General features: G+C 42.3%; 1 protein-coding gene across 2 annotated transcripts in view; it reads left to right on the forward strand.

Annotated features, from left to right (window-relative positions):
- The first annotated feature begins 8,596 nt into the window (after positions 1–8,596).
- SCAF4 (SR-related CTD associated factor 4) overlaps positions 8,597–16,092 on the forward strand; it is a 45,696-nt gene continuing 38,200 nt past the window's right edge. For both annotated transcript variants that reach the window (XM_052674058.1, XM_052674059.1), the window contains exon 1: positions 8,597–8,889. In XM_052674058.1, coding sequence (XP_052530018.1) covers positions 8,860–8,889 — 30 coding nt within the window. In that variant the 5' untranslated portion in view covers positions 8,597–8,859. The remainder of the gene's footprint in view (positions 8,890–16,092) is intronic.

A 16,092-nucleotide genomic window follows, 5' to 3' on the forward strand; every position in this document is an offset into this window, starting at 1 on the left:
CTATGAACTGTTCTTAGGCTGTTCTAAATTCTTCTTAAATAACAATAAGAATGAAAAGCAAGATTTGCTTGATGGCTGCTTTCTGAATTCAATGGTAAATCAGATCCTTATTACTGAGTAAGGAAATAAGAAGTTTTCAAGTGAAGTAACAAGTTCCTGGACTTTGTTCTTAATCTGTGTTCCTCATGTGCTACACGATCAAAGTCATCTTTTATGCTGTGAGTTATCATTTGCCTAGAACATTGACTGAAAAGAGTGAGCAACAATACTTGTGAACATGTTCTCTGCGCAGATAGTATGCAGTGCTGTGGCCACGTACACAGATGTACCCATTAAGCCTCAATCCTGTGTGTGGTCTGTGTGTAATCATTTATAAATGAATACAATTATGTAAATGTCGACAGCGTAAGTAAATGTCAGACCTCATGCGTAAGGTCAGACATAAGTCCACGCAGATGAAGTACCAAAATCTATAACTATATTAAAAAAATAACAAGAGCAACACAAAACTAAAACAAAACCAAAACAAACCCAACCCAACAACAACAGATTCCAGCTAAACGCACTGTCAAAACAAAACCAGATGCTTTAACTCCATCTTAGCGTGTACATAAGTGCCATCTTCTGGCCACAACAGGGACTGTAGAAGAAGTGATAAAACTGTCAAATCAAACAGATTAACATCCCGAGTTGGAACGTGCCCATAAGAACCACCAAGTCCAACTCCGGGCTCCACACAGCGCCTTCCAAAGGTCAAATCCTGTCTCTGAGGATTTGACTCCTTGAGCTCCATCACTGGTGGCCGTGCCCACAGCCCCCTGCATCCCATTCCACACCCACCGCCCTGTGGTGCAGCCCCTTTCCCTGACCCCTGCCCTCCCCTGACGCAGCTCCATGCCGTTCCCTCGGGCCCTGTCGCTGTCACGCAGAGCAGAGCTCAGCGCTGCCCCTCCGCTCCCTGTGAGGAGCTGCAGCCGCCATCAGGCCTCCCCTCAGCTCCTCTGCTCTGGGCTGGACACACCAAGGGACAGTCCCCTCCCTTGTACGTTGACTGCTGGGCCTGGTGCACCCCAGGGTACCGTTGGCCCTCTGGGCTGCCAGGCTATACTGCTGACTCAGATTAAATCTGCCATCAGCCAAACTGCCAGATCCCTCTCCATGATGCCCTGCAGCCCCTCAGCCCCCAGTCTGTACACACAGGCAGGGTTGCCCTATCCCAGGGATAGACTGTGGCACTTGTTCCTGTTCAACTGCACGTAGTCGGTGATTGCTCAGCACTTCCATTTGACCAGATCTCCCTGCAAGGCCACTTTATCCTGAAGGGAGTCAAGAGCTCCTCTCAATTTCGTGTTGCTGAGTCTTAACCAGTACACCTTCAAGTCCTGCATCCAAGTATTTTATTAAACCGTTAAAGAGAACTGGCCCTAAAATGGGGCCCTGATGGAAGCCCACTAGTGGCCAGCTGCCAGACTGATGTAATCCCATCTACTACAACCTTTTGAGCCCAACCCACCAGCCAGCTGTTCACCCATCACATTGCTTTTGTGTAGCTGTCCAGGAGCACACTGTGAGAAACAATATTGAAATATTTGCAGAAATCCAAAAAGGTAACGTCTACTGGCTTACCATGGTCAACTAGGTTTGCAATTTCATATCAAAGGTTGGCCGTTTAGTCGATTAAATCAAACTTTCCCCTCGTGGACCTGAGCTGGCTGTGACCAATGACTGAATTGTCTTTCAGGCATTTCTCAGTAACTCCCAGAATAATCTTCTCCACAATTTTACCAGGCAGTGAAGCGAGACAGACAGGCCTGTAATTACCAGTGTCATCTCTTTTTCCTTTCTTGAAACTATAAAAAATCCTGTGAATATAAAAAATGATTTGCTCTAAAGCTAGTAGTGGAGATAGAACGAATGCATATGGATTTAATATGAAGAAATTCCACCTGGACATTCTTCCTTTAGTTCAAGCTGTCACATTTACAAGCATCCTTCCAATGTTGTTAGACTGGGAAGGCATAAAAGTAAAGCTCTGCTTTTAGAAAGATCTTAACAAACGTTTGCCTCAGTTGGAAGCAGCTGGTGCCCCAGAACCCTGTCTTCTCTAAGCTGACCTACTGAAGCCCAAAAAGCTAGATGTAACAAAAAAGGATTGTGTCACTGGTACTTCTCAACAGTACCAAAGACATGTGTTCAAATCTTTCAGGGCACCACAGCAGAATTTCACAGAAACTGATGTTTTTGTTACCCGGTATTGTATTGCTGGACTGCAGAAACAACAGAAAACCCTAACCTAAACAGATACTTGAAGCAAGTACATCTCAGCAAGGTATCAATGCATCTCCTATTTAGATAGAGGCCTATATAATGCCCTATTTTTTAAACTTAGCCAAAAGTCATTGTCATTTGCACAGGATTTTTTTCTCCCCCCTCAAGTCTAATCCGACTAGAAGTTTTTATCAGTATATTGCACAACATGTTTAAAAGTGACAAAAACTGTATTAGTTACATATTCCTCTTTAAATGCTTCAGGGTTACATCCACATAGTAAAAACACTGACAGTGCTCAGAATTTTACTGCATCCCATTCGGCCGCCTTAAAAATCCCACCTTCTGAAGTAGCAACTACATGATGATCCTAGGCTTTGGCAAAATAAATAAATGAAATTAAACTTTCTCAACAGCATATAACAAACAAACAAGAAAAAAAGTCAAACTCCAAAGCAACAAAGCCAGTCAGTGAAAAAAAAAACACATTTCTACTGTTCTCTGGCAATTTTTGAGTCCCCTCATTATGGGGAAAGAAGAAAAGACTGAATGTAACATTTTTTGTTATTATATGATTTTTTTGAATATCTGAAATAAGCCACTTTAATACAGGTTCAACAGGATGGGTTACTGCAAACATGATACACAAATAAAAATTACTTTAAAATCCACCACTCCTCTTTTTCTCCAGATAACATGAAGAGTGGAGAGGATGGAAGAAATAAACAAGTAAACACATAAACCAAGAAATACAATTCCTTTCCAGATAAAAAAGAACAGTGTCTTGCTGCTTCTTGTTGGGGACTGGATGATGAAATCCTTTTAAGTCAAATTTTAGTGAATCCAAAAATCTTTTTCTTAAAATATGTAAAGAAAAAGGACCAGAAAGTTGCCAGAGAAGCAAGCAGAGGCTGTACTACTGTTAAATGGATACACATTTCCAAAACTGTTGTTGCTGTTGGCTTATATACATGCCTGGAAGCTCAGAATGTTGGCTGTCCTAGAACTGCAGCAGTGTTGGGTTTTTCAGTTTGTTCTTCTTCCAAATAAATTATTCAGTAAGAAAAAGAGTAACTATAATTCCCAAGAAGAGATCCACTTTCAATTGTAAGTTTCTGAAAGCACTGAATCATTTATTTTAATGTGGCAACATCAACACATTTGTTACAAACATTTGTTCTCGTAAGCCCTATACTGTCCCAGACAAACCATTAAAAAATGACATATAATGCATATTTATGTACGTTTCCTTTCCCTGTAACCATAAATACTGTATTTTCTTATCACTTCCTAAAACACAGCTAAACACTGAATTTTCCAAAATAACTAATTAATCTTTGTTTAATGGTTCTTTGTTTTCAGTTAGTCTATGTGCCTCTGATGAACAGCAGAACAACAGTAAGACAGAATTTCTACAGAAGGAAGCAATTTCTGACATATTCTGATCTTCAGTCTTGCACCTACAATAAAATGTTGTCTAGCTTCATCACCTTGCCAGCCTGCACATCAGACTAGAAGAGGCTAGTGAGAAAACTGTGGAGGAGCAAAGTTGGAAGTCTGTTCATATGTGTCTGCTGGCAAAAGCAAAATAGATCTAGATTCCACAGAAAATATATATGGCAGATTGTCTTCAACCAAGTTAATATTCTATCCCATAGGCTTTCATGTGAAAAACCTCCATTCGTTTAGCAAGAAGTTGCACAGAGATCTTGCAAGGCAAACCCATTACCTTGCTGTATGACTTGGAATCTTCTTTAATACTGGGCTAATATTCAAGGTCCAGTGGAAGCAGTGCACTAATGGGCAAAGCCATTTCCATATGGTTACCAAAGGTTGAAAGCAGAGATTTCCTCTCATCTGTAAAATATTAAAAAGGATAAACTCATTATCAGATTCAGACAAGCCATGTCCTCAGTGGTTAGATAGCCATCATCAGCAGCTTTAGATATTGCCTCATAAGCACTTAAAAAACAGCATTTTTATTTTTTTTTTAATACTAAAGTCCACAATAGTAAAGTTACAGCAAAGTATAAAAATCTAAATGTTCACAACAGACAGAATTCTTACATATCCACTGTTTCAAACTGGCTTTGTAAATAGGAGTACAGAAGTAACCCCTGACCAGAAATAAATATTTTGCAAGAGGCTCAAATCTCGGTCTTCACTAAGAGCAAGTCCAACAGATACAATATCCAAAGTGTAAATATCATAGATCCAGTCGTCTACATGACAGGGCTGTCTGCAGAATTCGTATTCAGTCACTTGTATCACTCCAAGGCAACCAGCTTTCAACCCTTTATAGGATTTCTAGGTTAAAATTAAGGACCATGAACTATACCCAGATACTCACAGTGTAACTTAAAGTCAAACTGAAAGATACGTCCATCCAAACCTTATGCACACTGATTCACTCCACTAAGGAGCAAGTAAAACACTGCCTATGCTATGAGGTTCCCTAAAAGGCACTTAGCAGCAGACCCACCACATCCGCCTGTCAATATTACTCAAGTTTACAAATAGTAAAAGAACAAAAAATCAGCATCAAGAAACACTAATTCAAGTATACAGTCACAGAGCCAGCCCTAAGCCTAATCCTTACAGAGCACAGATAAACCATAAGGGGATATATACTCTTTCCTCAAGGACCTGTCAATTTCAGGGATCTGATTTTAGCATGGCTTATATTTGAAGCCAACGTTTGGAAAACAAGGAAATCCCTCCCTGTGATGTGAGGGAGAAATATGCAGAGCACCAGCATGCAAATATTTATGGTAAACTTATACAGTATTAGTTTAATAAATACTATAAAGCTGCAGTAATATATTGAACATTGCAAGAAAATCAGTTTTGTCTTTCTATAGAATACAAGACTTCAAGAAATTCTAATCAAATCAGTTGTCCAATAACCTAAATTATATAATCATGTTAGAGATTGATAATGGCCAAAATGCTAAGTGGTAACTAATTCGTATTGAACGAGTCAGAGCAACACAGTCAGACACAGATACTACATTTTTCATGGACAATTGGTATCAATCATTTTGACAATAACAATGTAAAATGCTAGTAATTTAGGAGACAGAGCAAAGCTGGGCTTCTTAACACTTTGAAAGATGGAGATAATATTTCCACAAGAACTGCATCATTATGTAAAACTCCAAATTCTCAAGCTAACTGAAATTCAGTTAAACTTGCACTTCCTTTTGTGTAGAATAACAAGGACTATACTGAATTCAAAATATTTCAGATCAACAACCTTGAATAGGACACCATCTGAATACAGTACAGTACAGTTATGTACAAAAGACAGAAAGAATCATCACATCAAGCAACCATAATTTGTCCTCAACAGCAATTTCCAAACATTGTTGTGCACATTTATTGCCCATCTGTCAAAAACAAGAGTAAGCTGAACATAACTAAACTCATGCATCAACACAAATGAAAACTGCTAAACATAAGACGCATGGAATTATATAGAATATTTAAAAACATATATTATATAAACAGTGCTATGAAATGCTCTGTGAGTCATGTCTGATTGCATGGTTCTTGAGGCAAGAATCATTCTTTATGCTGTATAAACATATAATGCAATGCTAGGCATAATGCACCATGTATTTGTACAATGCCTACTGTTGTCATAAAAGCAGTTTAAATAATAAACCTGCTGTAAGTTGAAGTATCCACAAGTGTAAAACTGACAAAACCATGATCACAAGAATGTATTTTTTTATTAAGGGATTACAGAATTGTCTCCTCTGTCTTTATAGGTATTCATAATAAAAGCAATGGTAAATTTAATTCAAAATTACTAAGCATATTATCTCTGTGAAGCAGATCTGTTTTGAACAACAAAGCCGTAAGTCTGGTTTTTACTGGACTAAGTCTAAACCCTGACAAATTAACCTCCTTTGCCCTTTCCTACCCCCAAATCCTAATATCCAGCCCCTAAGTAATCCGAATTTCACTCTCAGCAAATGAAAGGAGCCAAGGATACTTCTACAGAATCCAAGGATTTATCTGTACTGCAAGCAGAACTGGCATTATGACATAGCATAGATAAACCACAATAGATTTTAGTTTGGTGATAGAACGAGCATGGAGCAAGGTAAGGACTAACACAGCAGGCACATTCAGCTCAGGGCACTGCAGCTACCAGAGCTTGTACTAGGCAACATTGAAACACACTGAAGTATACCTAGTCTCTGTTTCCCCTGCAGATTACAAAAGCTAATTATGCACTAAGTCTGATTTACTAACACACTACAAAACTAGGTGTTTTATAAAGAAGATACATAGTAAGACAATGCCAAATGCTTAAAAAGTAATAAGGAAACTAGAAATTATTTAACACTGTTTTAGAGGAGTCACCTCTAGAACCTCTACTGATATCCTGTGAAAGGCAATGTAAGCAGAAGTTTTAATAGGCAAAAGAACTAGAAAATCCAATGTCATTTTCCAGAACCACTTGATCTTTTCCTGTCCTGGAAAAGTTTTATTTTTCTGTGCTCTGCATAAACTACTAACGTGGTGTTGAGAAGAGACAGCTTTATATTACCAAGTTTATACACCGAAGGAACATAAAAGTCAGTTACTCAGCAGCAGTTGACATTACAGAAACACTAGTTAACACACAGGTTTCAAACTTGAAAATTACTTGCCAGTTTAGGAAGTCCCATCTCATTCAGTCAGTGTTTCTAAGCCTGTTTCTAAGCTCTGAAGAGCTTCTTACTTCATTCTTATGTCTCAGAAATCTTTTCAGCTGCTCTAAAAACCGGACAGAGATGATTTACATTTTCAAACTCCCATCATAGATTTCAGTTCTACATTTGCTGTTCCTACTTTTCAGGTGGCAGAATGAGTTACCTGGATTTTGGTGAATTTTTGGACAGCGGTGTATCAAGAATAGCAGCAAAAGCTATATATGAAGTAACTCACCATGTTGAAACTGGTATTAAGAAAAAATCCCATGCAGCAAAGACAATGATAAGACAGTGCTTCATTCCTTTATATATATATATATTTAAATTATTAGTTATTATTCTCTACTTTGGCATAGATTATTGAATCATAGCACATCCTGAGTTGATAAGACCTACGAGTACTATCAAGTGCAACTCTGGGCTCCACACAGAATCCAAATGTCAAACCCTACGTCTGAGAGAGCTGTCCAAAACTTCCTCAACTACTGCAATGTTGGGTCCCATTGCTGTCACCAGAGAGCAGAGCTCAGTTCCCCTAGTGAGAAGCTGCAGGCCAGCCATGAGACTTCCCCACAGCCTCCTCTGCTCTGGGCTGAGCACATCAAGGGACCTCAGGGACCTCAGCCACTCCTCACACGTCCTCTCCTCCACTCTTCACCATCTTCATAACTCTCCTTTGGACACTCTCTCATAGTTTCACGTCCTTATATTGTTGCACCCAGACCTGCACACAGTGTTTGAGGTGAGGTAGCATCAGCGCAGAGCAGAGTGGGACAATTCTTCTCTAGCTTGGAAAACCTATTTTAAAAATTTATCTGAGTAAGAGCTGTACCCAAACACTTTTTTACACATGTCAGAAACAAGTGGTCTTATTCCTGTGTCAGCTTCCTTAACTGGAATTATAAAAGACTTGTTTTTAAGGAGGAGCAATTTCTGGACAACCATCTATTGAAGGAGGAGTGAGGAGACCCTTGAAAGCCATTTGCACTTGATTAAACAATTGAATTGAAATTCAAGGCTCAGTCCATTTGCAGAACAGTAACTAAAGCCAACTACACTCTGTGAATCTGTATCACCCGTCCCATTTACTGCCTGGCTGACATGCCAGAACAGGGTTAAACTAAAAGTCCAACAAGCACGTTTAGAACACATCCTATCCTATGCAAACTGGCACCGAGGGACATGGTCAGTGTTCACGGTGCAGATGTGCTGACGGTTGGAGTGGGCGATCTTAGAGGTCTTTTCCAGCCTTCATGATTCCATGAAACCTCAAATCCCTGACCTGACATTAACAGAACATTGCACGTGACGGCGTCCTCTTTAATAGTTGCCACAGCCAGTCAGCGTCCTTGAAATCCCGCATTTTGCAGGATAAACGCGTTTTTCGCACAAACACAAACTCCCAGCGCCCCGGCAGCCCCCCTACAACGATTCCCAGTTCGCCTAAGCGGTGAGAGAAAATCACCGCCCGGCCCGGCAACGCGCCGCCATTTCCCCTCCCCGGGGGCGGGGCGGCGCTGACATGGCGGGGCGCTGGGACTCACCCGGCCCGGGTCACGTGACGCCACAGTCGCGCGCGTTTCCCCCCCCCACCCCCCCCCGCCCCGTTCTCTCCTGTGGGTGGCGCGGGGCCGGGAGGCCTGCGCGATCCCAGGGTGCTGTGCGCGGCGTGGGCTCCGCCATCCCGCTGGGAGAGACGGCCTGCCTGCCCGCGCCGCGGTCCTGCCAGCGACACGCCGCGGCCAGCGAGAGAGCGAGGCGGGCAGGGAGAGGAGAGAGCGTCGGCCCCGGCCGTCGCCGCCAAACGGCCATGTCCGCGCGCGGCCCCTGAGCGGTACCGAGCCGCCCCTCCCCCGCGCGGACGCCCGCCTCAGCCGCCGCCAACATGGAGGCCGTGAACGCCTTCAACCAGGAGGTGGGAACGCGGGGCGGCGGGGGGACCGCGGGCGCCGAGGGGTCACGGCGGCCGCCGTCGCCTCACCCCGCCCCTAGCACTCTGTTTCCGGCTGTGGGCCGCGCGGGCCCGGCGCGGAGGCCTACGCTGGGGAAAGGCTCGGGCCTGCCTCGGCCTGCGGCACGGGGCCTGCCTGGGGCGGGGGGCACGGCGAGGCTCCTCGGGAAGATGGAGGCGGCGGGGGCTCGACGGTTGCAACGGCCTAGAACGCGGGCCGAGCGGGGTGGGGGGGTGGGAGGGGGGAACTGGGGGCTGCTATCAGCCTCCCCGGTAGCTTCCTCATCCCGGGAGCCTTGTAGCGAGGCGTGCCCGGAGCGGGCCGGTGGCTGGGAGGGAAGGGGGAAGGGAATGAGAGACGCGTTTGGGAGCGCGGGGCGCTGCCATGTGAACGGCGACGAGTGGGAGAGGCGGGACGTTGGACGGAGAGAGGGAACGGAGCGAGGGTGCACGGCTGTGTGGGGCTGGGGCTGGGGCTGGAGGAGCCGTCCGGCGCTAACCCTACCCCTGCACCTATCCAGTCGTAGGCAGGTGGGAGAGGAGTGGGTGTCCGGCTCCTGGCACACAGGGAGGCCCTCCTTTCTTCTGAGCTCTTGATCAGCCAATAAGGATTTGAAACTAGATGGACAACGGCTGCTTTTTTTGCATCGTGTTTTAAAAAATAAATATCCAACTTGTATTTTATAAAGTTTTTGACACGTGGCTCGAAATGGTTCTTACACTGAGTTCTGTTTAATGATTTTTCAGGTCACATACAGGTTATAGAACGTTCATTCCTTCATTACGGATAATCATTTAAAAACTAAGCCAGAACCTCTTCTGGCGTGTTTAATGCATTTTGAAGGTTGCTGTGCACGTTTGCTGAGCAGAAAGGAAAAATGGCAGGCTGCTCTCATGTGATGAAGTCATGCTGTGTAAAGTTCACTCCCTGCAACTGCTTGTCGTGTGTGCACAACTGAAAATCTGTGCTTCCTTAAAAAAAAAAAAAAAAAAAACAAACCCAAAAGTTCAAAGTGAGAGACTGTATCCGTCCTGTTAAGGGTGATCTTTTTCTTCTTTTATTTGTGTCTGTTATGAGTGCATGTTACATTGTTTTGAACCAGACCTGTGAAAGGGTACAAAACAATCTCCCCAAATACTTAAGAATACAACAGCACATTCTATGTTTCGATTTTAACACAGAAATATTCTTACCTGTATAAATAAATATAAAAGCAGTCATCCGCTAGAATTTCTACTTGGTTTACTTCAAGATGTTGCTACCCGATACACTTAATTGTACAGACATTGATTGCTTAGCGTTTCTCATACAGAAAAAAAACCAACACTTTTTGCTGATCTGGTGCTGAAAGTATGTGTGACTTTAGAGCATTCTGTGACTAACCTTAGTTTCAGAAATAGATGTGTCTCGGTGCCACTTCCTCTGGGATGTATATCTACTCAGGTGTAGTAAAAGCATAATTCTTTTGTTCGATTCGTTCAGAAATACTGCTTGAAATTCTGGTGACTGTAAGCAGAAGCACATTAAACCACTGCATTTCATTTGAGCATGAGTTACGGGGAAGAAATCTAATTGCTGAAACCCCTGTTCTGTGATCATTTGTACCTGTGAGTAGTTCCCTGGGACTGCTTAGAGTAAAGTTAGCATGTTGTTAGGCTTAGGATTCATGTCATTACTGTGTGGTCCTTAGAAGGTGTACATATGATATCAGTTAGAAACATAGAGTTGTTAACCTGTTAGCTGTAAAAAGCGTGTTGCCTGAATCTGTGCGCAAAACTCAACGCGTATTAAAATAAGCTTTGAAACACCTCAACTTTTTTGAGGAGGGGAAGGTTTACAGTCATGTATCATTCTTGTTTCTGGTCTTTCACAGGGAGAGTGGAGAAATTGACACCGTTTGTGAAATGGTTCTGTTATTCACAGAATAGTGGGCGAAGGGCAGGCTGATGACTGTGTGGGAGCTCATGTTGTCCTTAAGATTGTCTTAAAAAATGCATAGAGGTGTTAAGGACTACAGAGGTGCCAGCATCTGCTGATTGAATAGATAATAGTTTTATTGAGAGTAGATGGCTTCAGCAAGGAAGATCAGGGTTATTCCAATCTACCCTTTTGGTCAGTAATTCCTCAAAGTACTGGCAGGCAGTTGTACAATACTACTGTAGAAAGAGAACTGGGGTTTTATAATGGTAACTCTAACTTTGGCAGCCATGAGTTTTGTTCTGGGCTTCCCATATATGCCGGAGCTTCGCTGTCTCTTCTTGTGTGGAGGTTGCAGCTGTCATTTGCTCAGCCATTTACATGTACAAGGAACACGACTTGCTGCCTCGGGTGACAGTATGATCATTTGGGATTTCCAGTTTTGACCTATGGATTCTGACTGTATGTGATCATGTTGCAGTGAAGTAACAAGTTCCTGCCTGTCAGCTAGTTGTGATAAGTACTTAACTGCCCATCTGAATTGGGAGGTGAGACTTAAATATAGAGCTCTGAGCTAGCATGTTCTACTTAGCAATTGTGGCAGGCTGTGGAGGACCACTTAGATTAGTTTGGCTCTGGTGACAGGTGGTACTTGGATGAGTTGCATATCTGATCATGTTTGACTGTGTTGCCCGCTCCTTTAAGTCCTGTTTTTTATACCTATATTTTGAATGCAGGTTTATTAGTAAATGTGCCTCTTTAAAATTCTTGTTTTTCTAAAGGAGCAGGCATGGATCTTTTCTGTATTCACCAAACATATTTACTGCTTTATTTTTGTCCAGCTGCACTCTGAGCAGATATTTCCAACTGGATATGTAGGATTTGACACTTACGTGATATACTGTATTTTCCCTGAGGAAATTATTTCAAATTATATCTTGGGGGAAGGACTTACAATTTGTGTATTGTTTGGTGTATTTGGTTTGTTACATTAACAGTGCAGTGTAAATAAATCACAAAAGGTAATTTGATAATGGTGCAAAACTTAGATGTGTCTTTAAGAAAGGCAGTAAATATTATTCCAGAAGAAAAATACCCCACACGTTTACAATAATTATTAAAGTTTTTAAACCTTGTCAAGTTTTAATTTAGGGAAGATATATTTTCTTTTTGTTAACCTGAAAAATCTAGGAGATAGCTAAGGGTTATAAAAGCTTGGGACCAGAAATGAGGATTTCTTCACAGTCTGTCTGGAAGTGGAAACAATTGAGTTTGCTGTTTTGTAATCTTACCTTTCTATTGAGTAATGCAGCATATTAATTTAATCATATGTCTCAGGTTGGCAGTAGATAATCTGTATCACTAAAACAGTTGATATCTCACTTCAGTCTCCCTAGATCACAAATAGATATTTTGTGGGCTGTTTATTTAAAGTTACAGCTGCAGCTTCCTTCTTACCATGTATCCATATTGGGTGTACCAGTCAGTTGTGTTTTTCTATAGCTGACTTTTACTAACAGTAGACTACATTTTGCATGCTGCATTATGTAGGTTGCTCTGAAAGTGACACCTCATTTATTTTCATGGAAACTACAACAGGTACAGCACAATAGCACTATTTGATAGAGCAAATTCTTAGCTGCAGAACTATACTCTAAGCCGTCACCATGCTTAACTATGCTTTTTTTTGCCAGTGGTGGGCAAGAGCCTGCATGTCACGTTTCCAAAAAGCAAAACCATACAATAACCAGTGGAGATGAGCCAGTGTTGCTGTCACCACTGCTGAGATGCACCACTCATACCTCACTGCACTCACATCCACTGTTTGGTCTCCAGAAACATTCAGCAAGCATTCATGAATGTCATCGGATGCCATTTTTTTTCCACGTGGAGAAATTCAGTAACACACCGTTACTTCGCATACCCCTGCATGTTAGCTATAACTTGGTCAGACTGTCCCTTTGCTGCCATCTGCCGCACGGTGGCAAAGTGCAACAGAATATTGTCAGGAAAGTTCAACCCCTACTGCCACAGCACCACCATCTGCCTCTGATGTCGTGGACCAACACAGTGAAATGGGAGGCATTACTTTTAGAGCCGTCTTCTTACCATCCATCCCCTGAACTCTCAGTTCTCTTTGTTGTTTTGCTGTTGCCAGCAAGTTTCATAACCTGTAGAGAGAGTGGCATTCAGAGTTTTTGATAAAGGAAACAGGGGTAACCTGTATTTTCTGTTCCCTTCGCTTCCCCTTCCCACTGCAAGACCTATAAATAGAGGTTAGCAGGATATCCTTCACAGCAGTTCTTCGACAACTCATCAAAACTCCCGAGTTTCCTCAGTTGGATTCTCTCTGCTGTACGGCAAAACAACAAGAACACAACAGCGATGCCTGTGGTCAGACAAAAGACGCATCGCAATCTCTATGCATATTGGTACCCTTCATCTCCTTAAGAAAACAGTGAAACTGGTTGCAGATGCCTAAAATACATCCCAGGAGGCACTGTGAGGGTGTGCTTTTAAGTGAGTGCTGCCTCCCACGTGTCCTGGGAGAGTTGCTCAAGCAGCAGCTCTAATAGTGTTTGGGTGATGTAGAGAAGGGTAAGAGAGTGCTGCTGGAGTTTCAGACTGAATTTAGTATTTCTTTATTCCACAATGAAGACTGAAATTGCAGAAGTAGCGTGAGCTCTTTTGGGACAGAAGTTGCTTTATTGCTGTGTTCCCATTAATTAACGGGTCATCATCATTGTGATAGTGAAAAAACTGTGTTTCTTCTAGACTGAACTGTTTCCAGGAATGTGGATAGCTGTGGTGTCTTATTAGAGATTCGTGGTAGGAGGCTTTTCTGCTGGACTCATGAGTATAGCACTGACCCTAAGAGGCAAATGAGTTCCAAAAACATTGGCATTGGAAACAAAATTCTGATCTGTGTGCTTTTGTGCTGTCATTTTAATTTGTTCTTGGTAAAGGTTTTTCTCCCTAGTGATTCTGGATTTGTGAGGGGGTCTTTATAGGCCTCGGAAATGGCTTAGAGGATCAAGTACTCTTTTTGTATCTGATTGAACTGAAATCTCAATGTGTTTTCCAAAGAATAGAGTCTGGCAGCCATGAGTTTTGTGGTGATCTTTTGCAGCACCTAATACTTGGTGTATTTCACAGTTGATGGTCAATGTTATGTCTTAGCAACAGAAGTTTGGTACATATTATTGTCTTCCTTCCTTTCCTTGCATATCAAGAAAGAGTGGAGATCTAAAAGAAGAAAGGAAGCAGTGAGTTTTACTGGGGAAGGAAAATATATTTTAACAGTTTTCTTTTACTTGTATGCATTTTATTTTTTTTTTTTTTAGACATCTGTCTTAAAAATCTGGTCATGAAATAGTATGAATAGTATAATAGCATTAAAAATAGTAAGATGCTTTGTTAACAGAGCAGCACGCTGTCGGTATGTCATAGTCATACCTTCTGTCTTCCTTTCCTCCTTTTTTTCTTTAGGTACATGAACAAATTACTGCAATGATATGTATGTAAGTGGTTTGTAGTTTGGCTTTTCTCTTATGCGTAAATGTATTAAAAAATAAGCGAATATACAGAATATTGGCTGTTTCATTCGTGTATATGAAGCCTTGCTCAAATAAATGTTGGGCACAAGAGACTTCCTGGAATTGTTAAGGTATTGTTAGACTACTCCATGAAAATTGTAGAGAGAAGATAGAATGAGGGTATTGTAACAATGACCTGAGTGCTTGATGCCTACTAAACACCGCTTTCTTTCAGTATGTTATGCATCAGTGCTGTTCCTTTTCAGTGGATTTTATTTAATGAGTATATAAAACAGTCATATCTCTCTATTTGCCAATAGAGATCTCTTTATAGCACAAGAGACTTAAGCAGGAGAGCAAAGCCAGCAAAGTCAGTTCATTGCTTTGTATGTCAAGTACAAGACACAGGAAAAGGTCATAAGCCCAATCTTTTTCCTTCTGTGCAATGAGATTAGTCTCATGGGATGTCACTGTCTCCCTTTCTTCCTAGTAGTTTCAGTTTTTGAAAATATTTTCTTTTTCTGATTGCCTTAGAGTATAATGAAATAGTCCAGTCAGAGATAACTACAAAAATCAAGTAGAACTGCCTGGTCACTTCAGGACTATTCAAAAGATATTGGCAGAATTACTGAAATGTGTCTTTAATGCTCCCAGCCATGGGGCATCAACCACCTCTCTGGGAAGCCTGTTCCAGTGTCTGGCCACTGTCATAGTAAAGGCATTTCTGTAACGTCAAGTTGAGCCTCCCGTTGAACAGCTTTGTACCATTCCCAGGTGTCTGGCCTCTGATGACCAGGACAAAGAGATTGTTGCTTCCCTCTTCACTTCTTCTGCTCGTGTTGCTGTGGAGAGCAGTGGGGTTGCCTCTCAACCTCCTCTTCTCCAGGCTGGACAGCCCAAGCACCCTCAGCCTCTCTTCACAGGACATGCCTTCAGGCCCTATTTACCAGCTACTGCCCTCCTCTGGATGTATTCAAGTACCTTTTTCTATTGTAGAGCCCAGAACTGCACGCAGTATTCAAGTGAGGCCACAACAATGTTAAATATAGGGGGAGAATCACTTCTTCAGCTGGCTGTGCTGTGCTTCATGCACCCCAGGGTACAATTTGTCCTCTTGGCAGCCAGAGCATGCTGCTGGCTTGTGCTGAGCCTGCTCTTACCAGCACTCCCAGCTCTACCTCTGCTGACTTGCTCTAGCCGCTCATCTCCCAGTCTGTGCCCACTATCGTTCCCTCATGTAGCACCCAGCATTTTCCTGTCCTGAACTTCCTGTTGTTGCTCTGTGCCTGATGCCCGAGTCTATCTAAATAATTCTGCAGGACCTCTTGTCCCTTCAGATGTCTCTTTGCTCTCTTCTTTCATGCAATGTTACTGCATGATTTTGCTTTTCTTTTAATAAACTTAGTAACAAAATAAAGCCGATAGCATTCCCACATCTCATCTTTCTCTTGTTCCTAACAAGAGAAAGACATTCTGTGCCCACATGTGCTTTCTTTAGGGTTCTGAGGTAAGGCTATGGGTAAACTTGAAAATAGCCATTCTTTCCTTTGCTTCAAAACATCATTTCTATTTCTGTGTAAAATAGACAGAATCACAGAATGGCCAGGGTTGGAAAGGATGTCAAGGATCATGAATCTCCAACCCCCTGCCACATGCAGGGCCACCAGCCTCCACATTTAATACTAGACCAGGCTGCCCAGGGCCCCATCCAAC

This window comes from Tympanuchus pallidicinctus, unplaced genomic scaffold (assembly GCF_026119805.1).
Source record: "Tympanuchus pallidicinctus isolate F22 unplaced genomic scaffold, pur_lepc_1.0 scaffold14, whole genome shotgun sequence".
Lineage (NCBI taxonomy): Eukaryota > Metazoa > Chordata > Aves > Galliformes > Phasianidae > Tympanuchus > Tympanuchus pallidicinctus.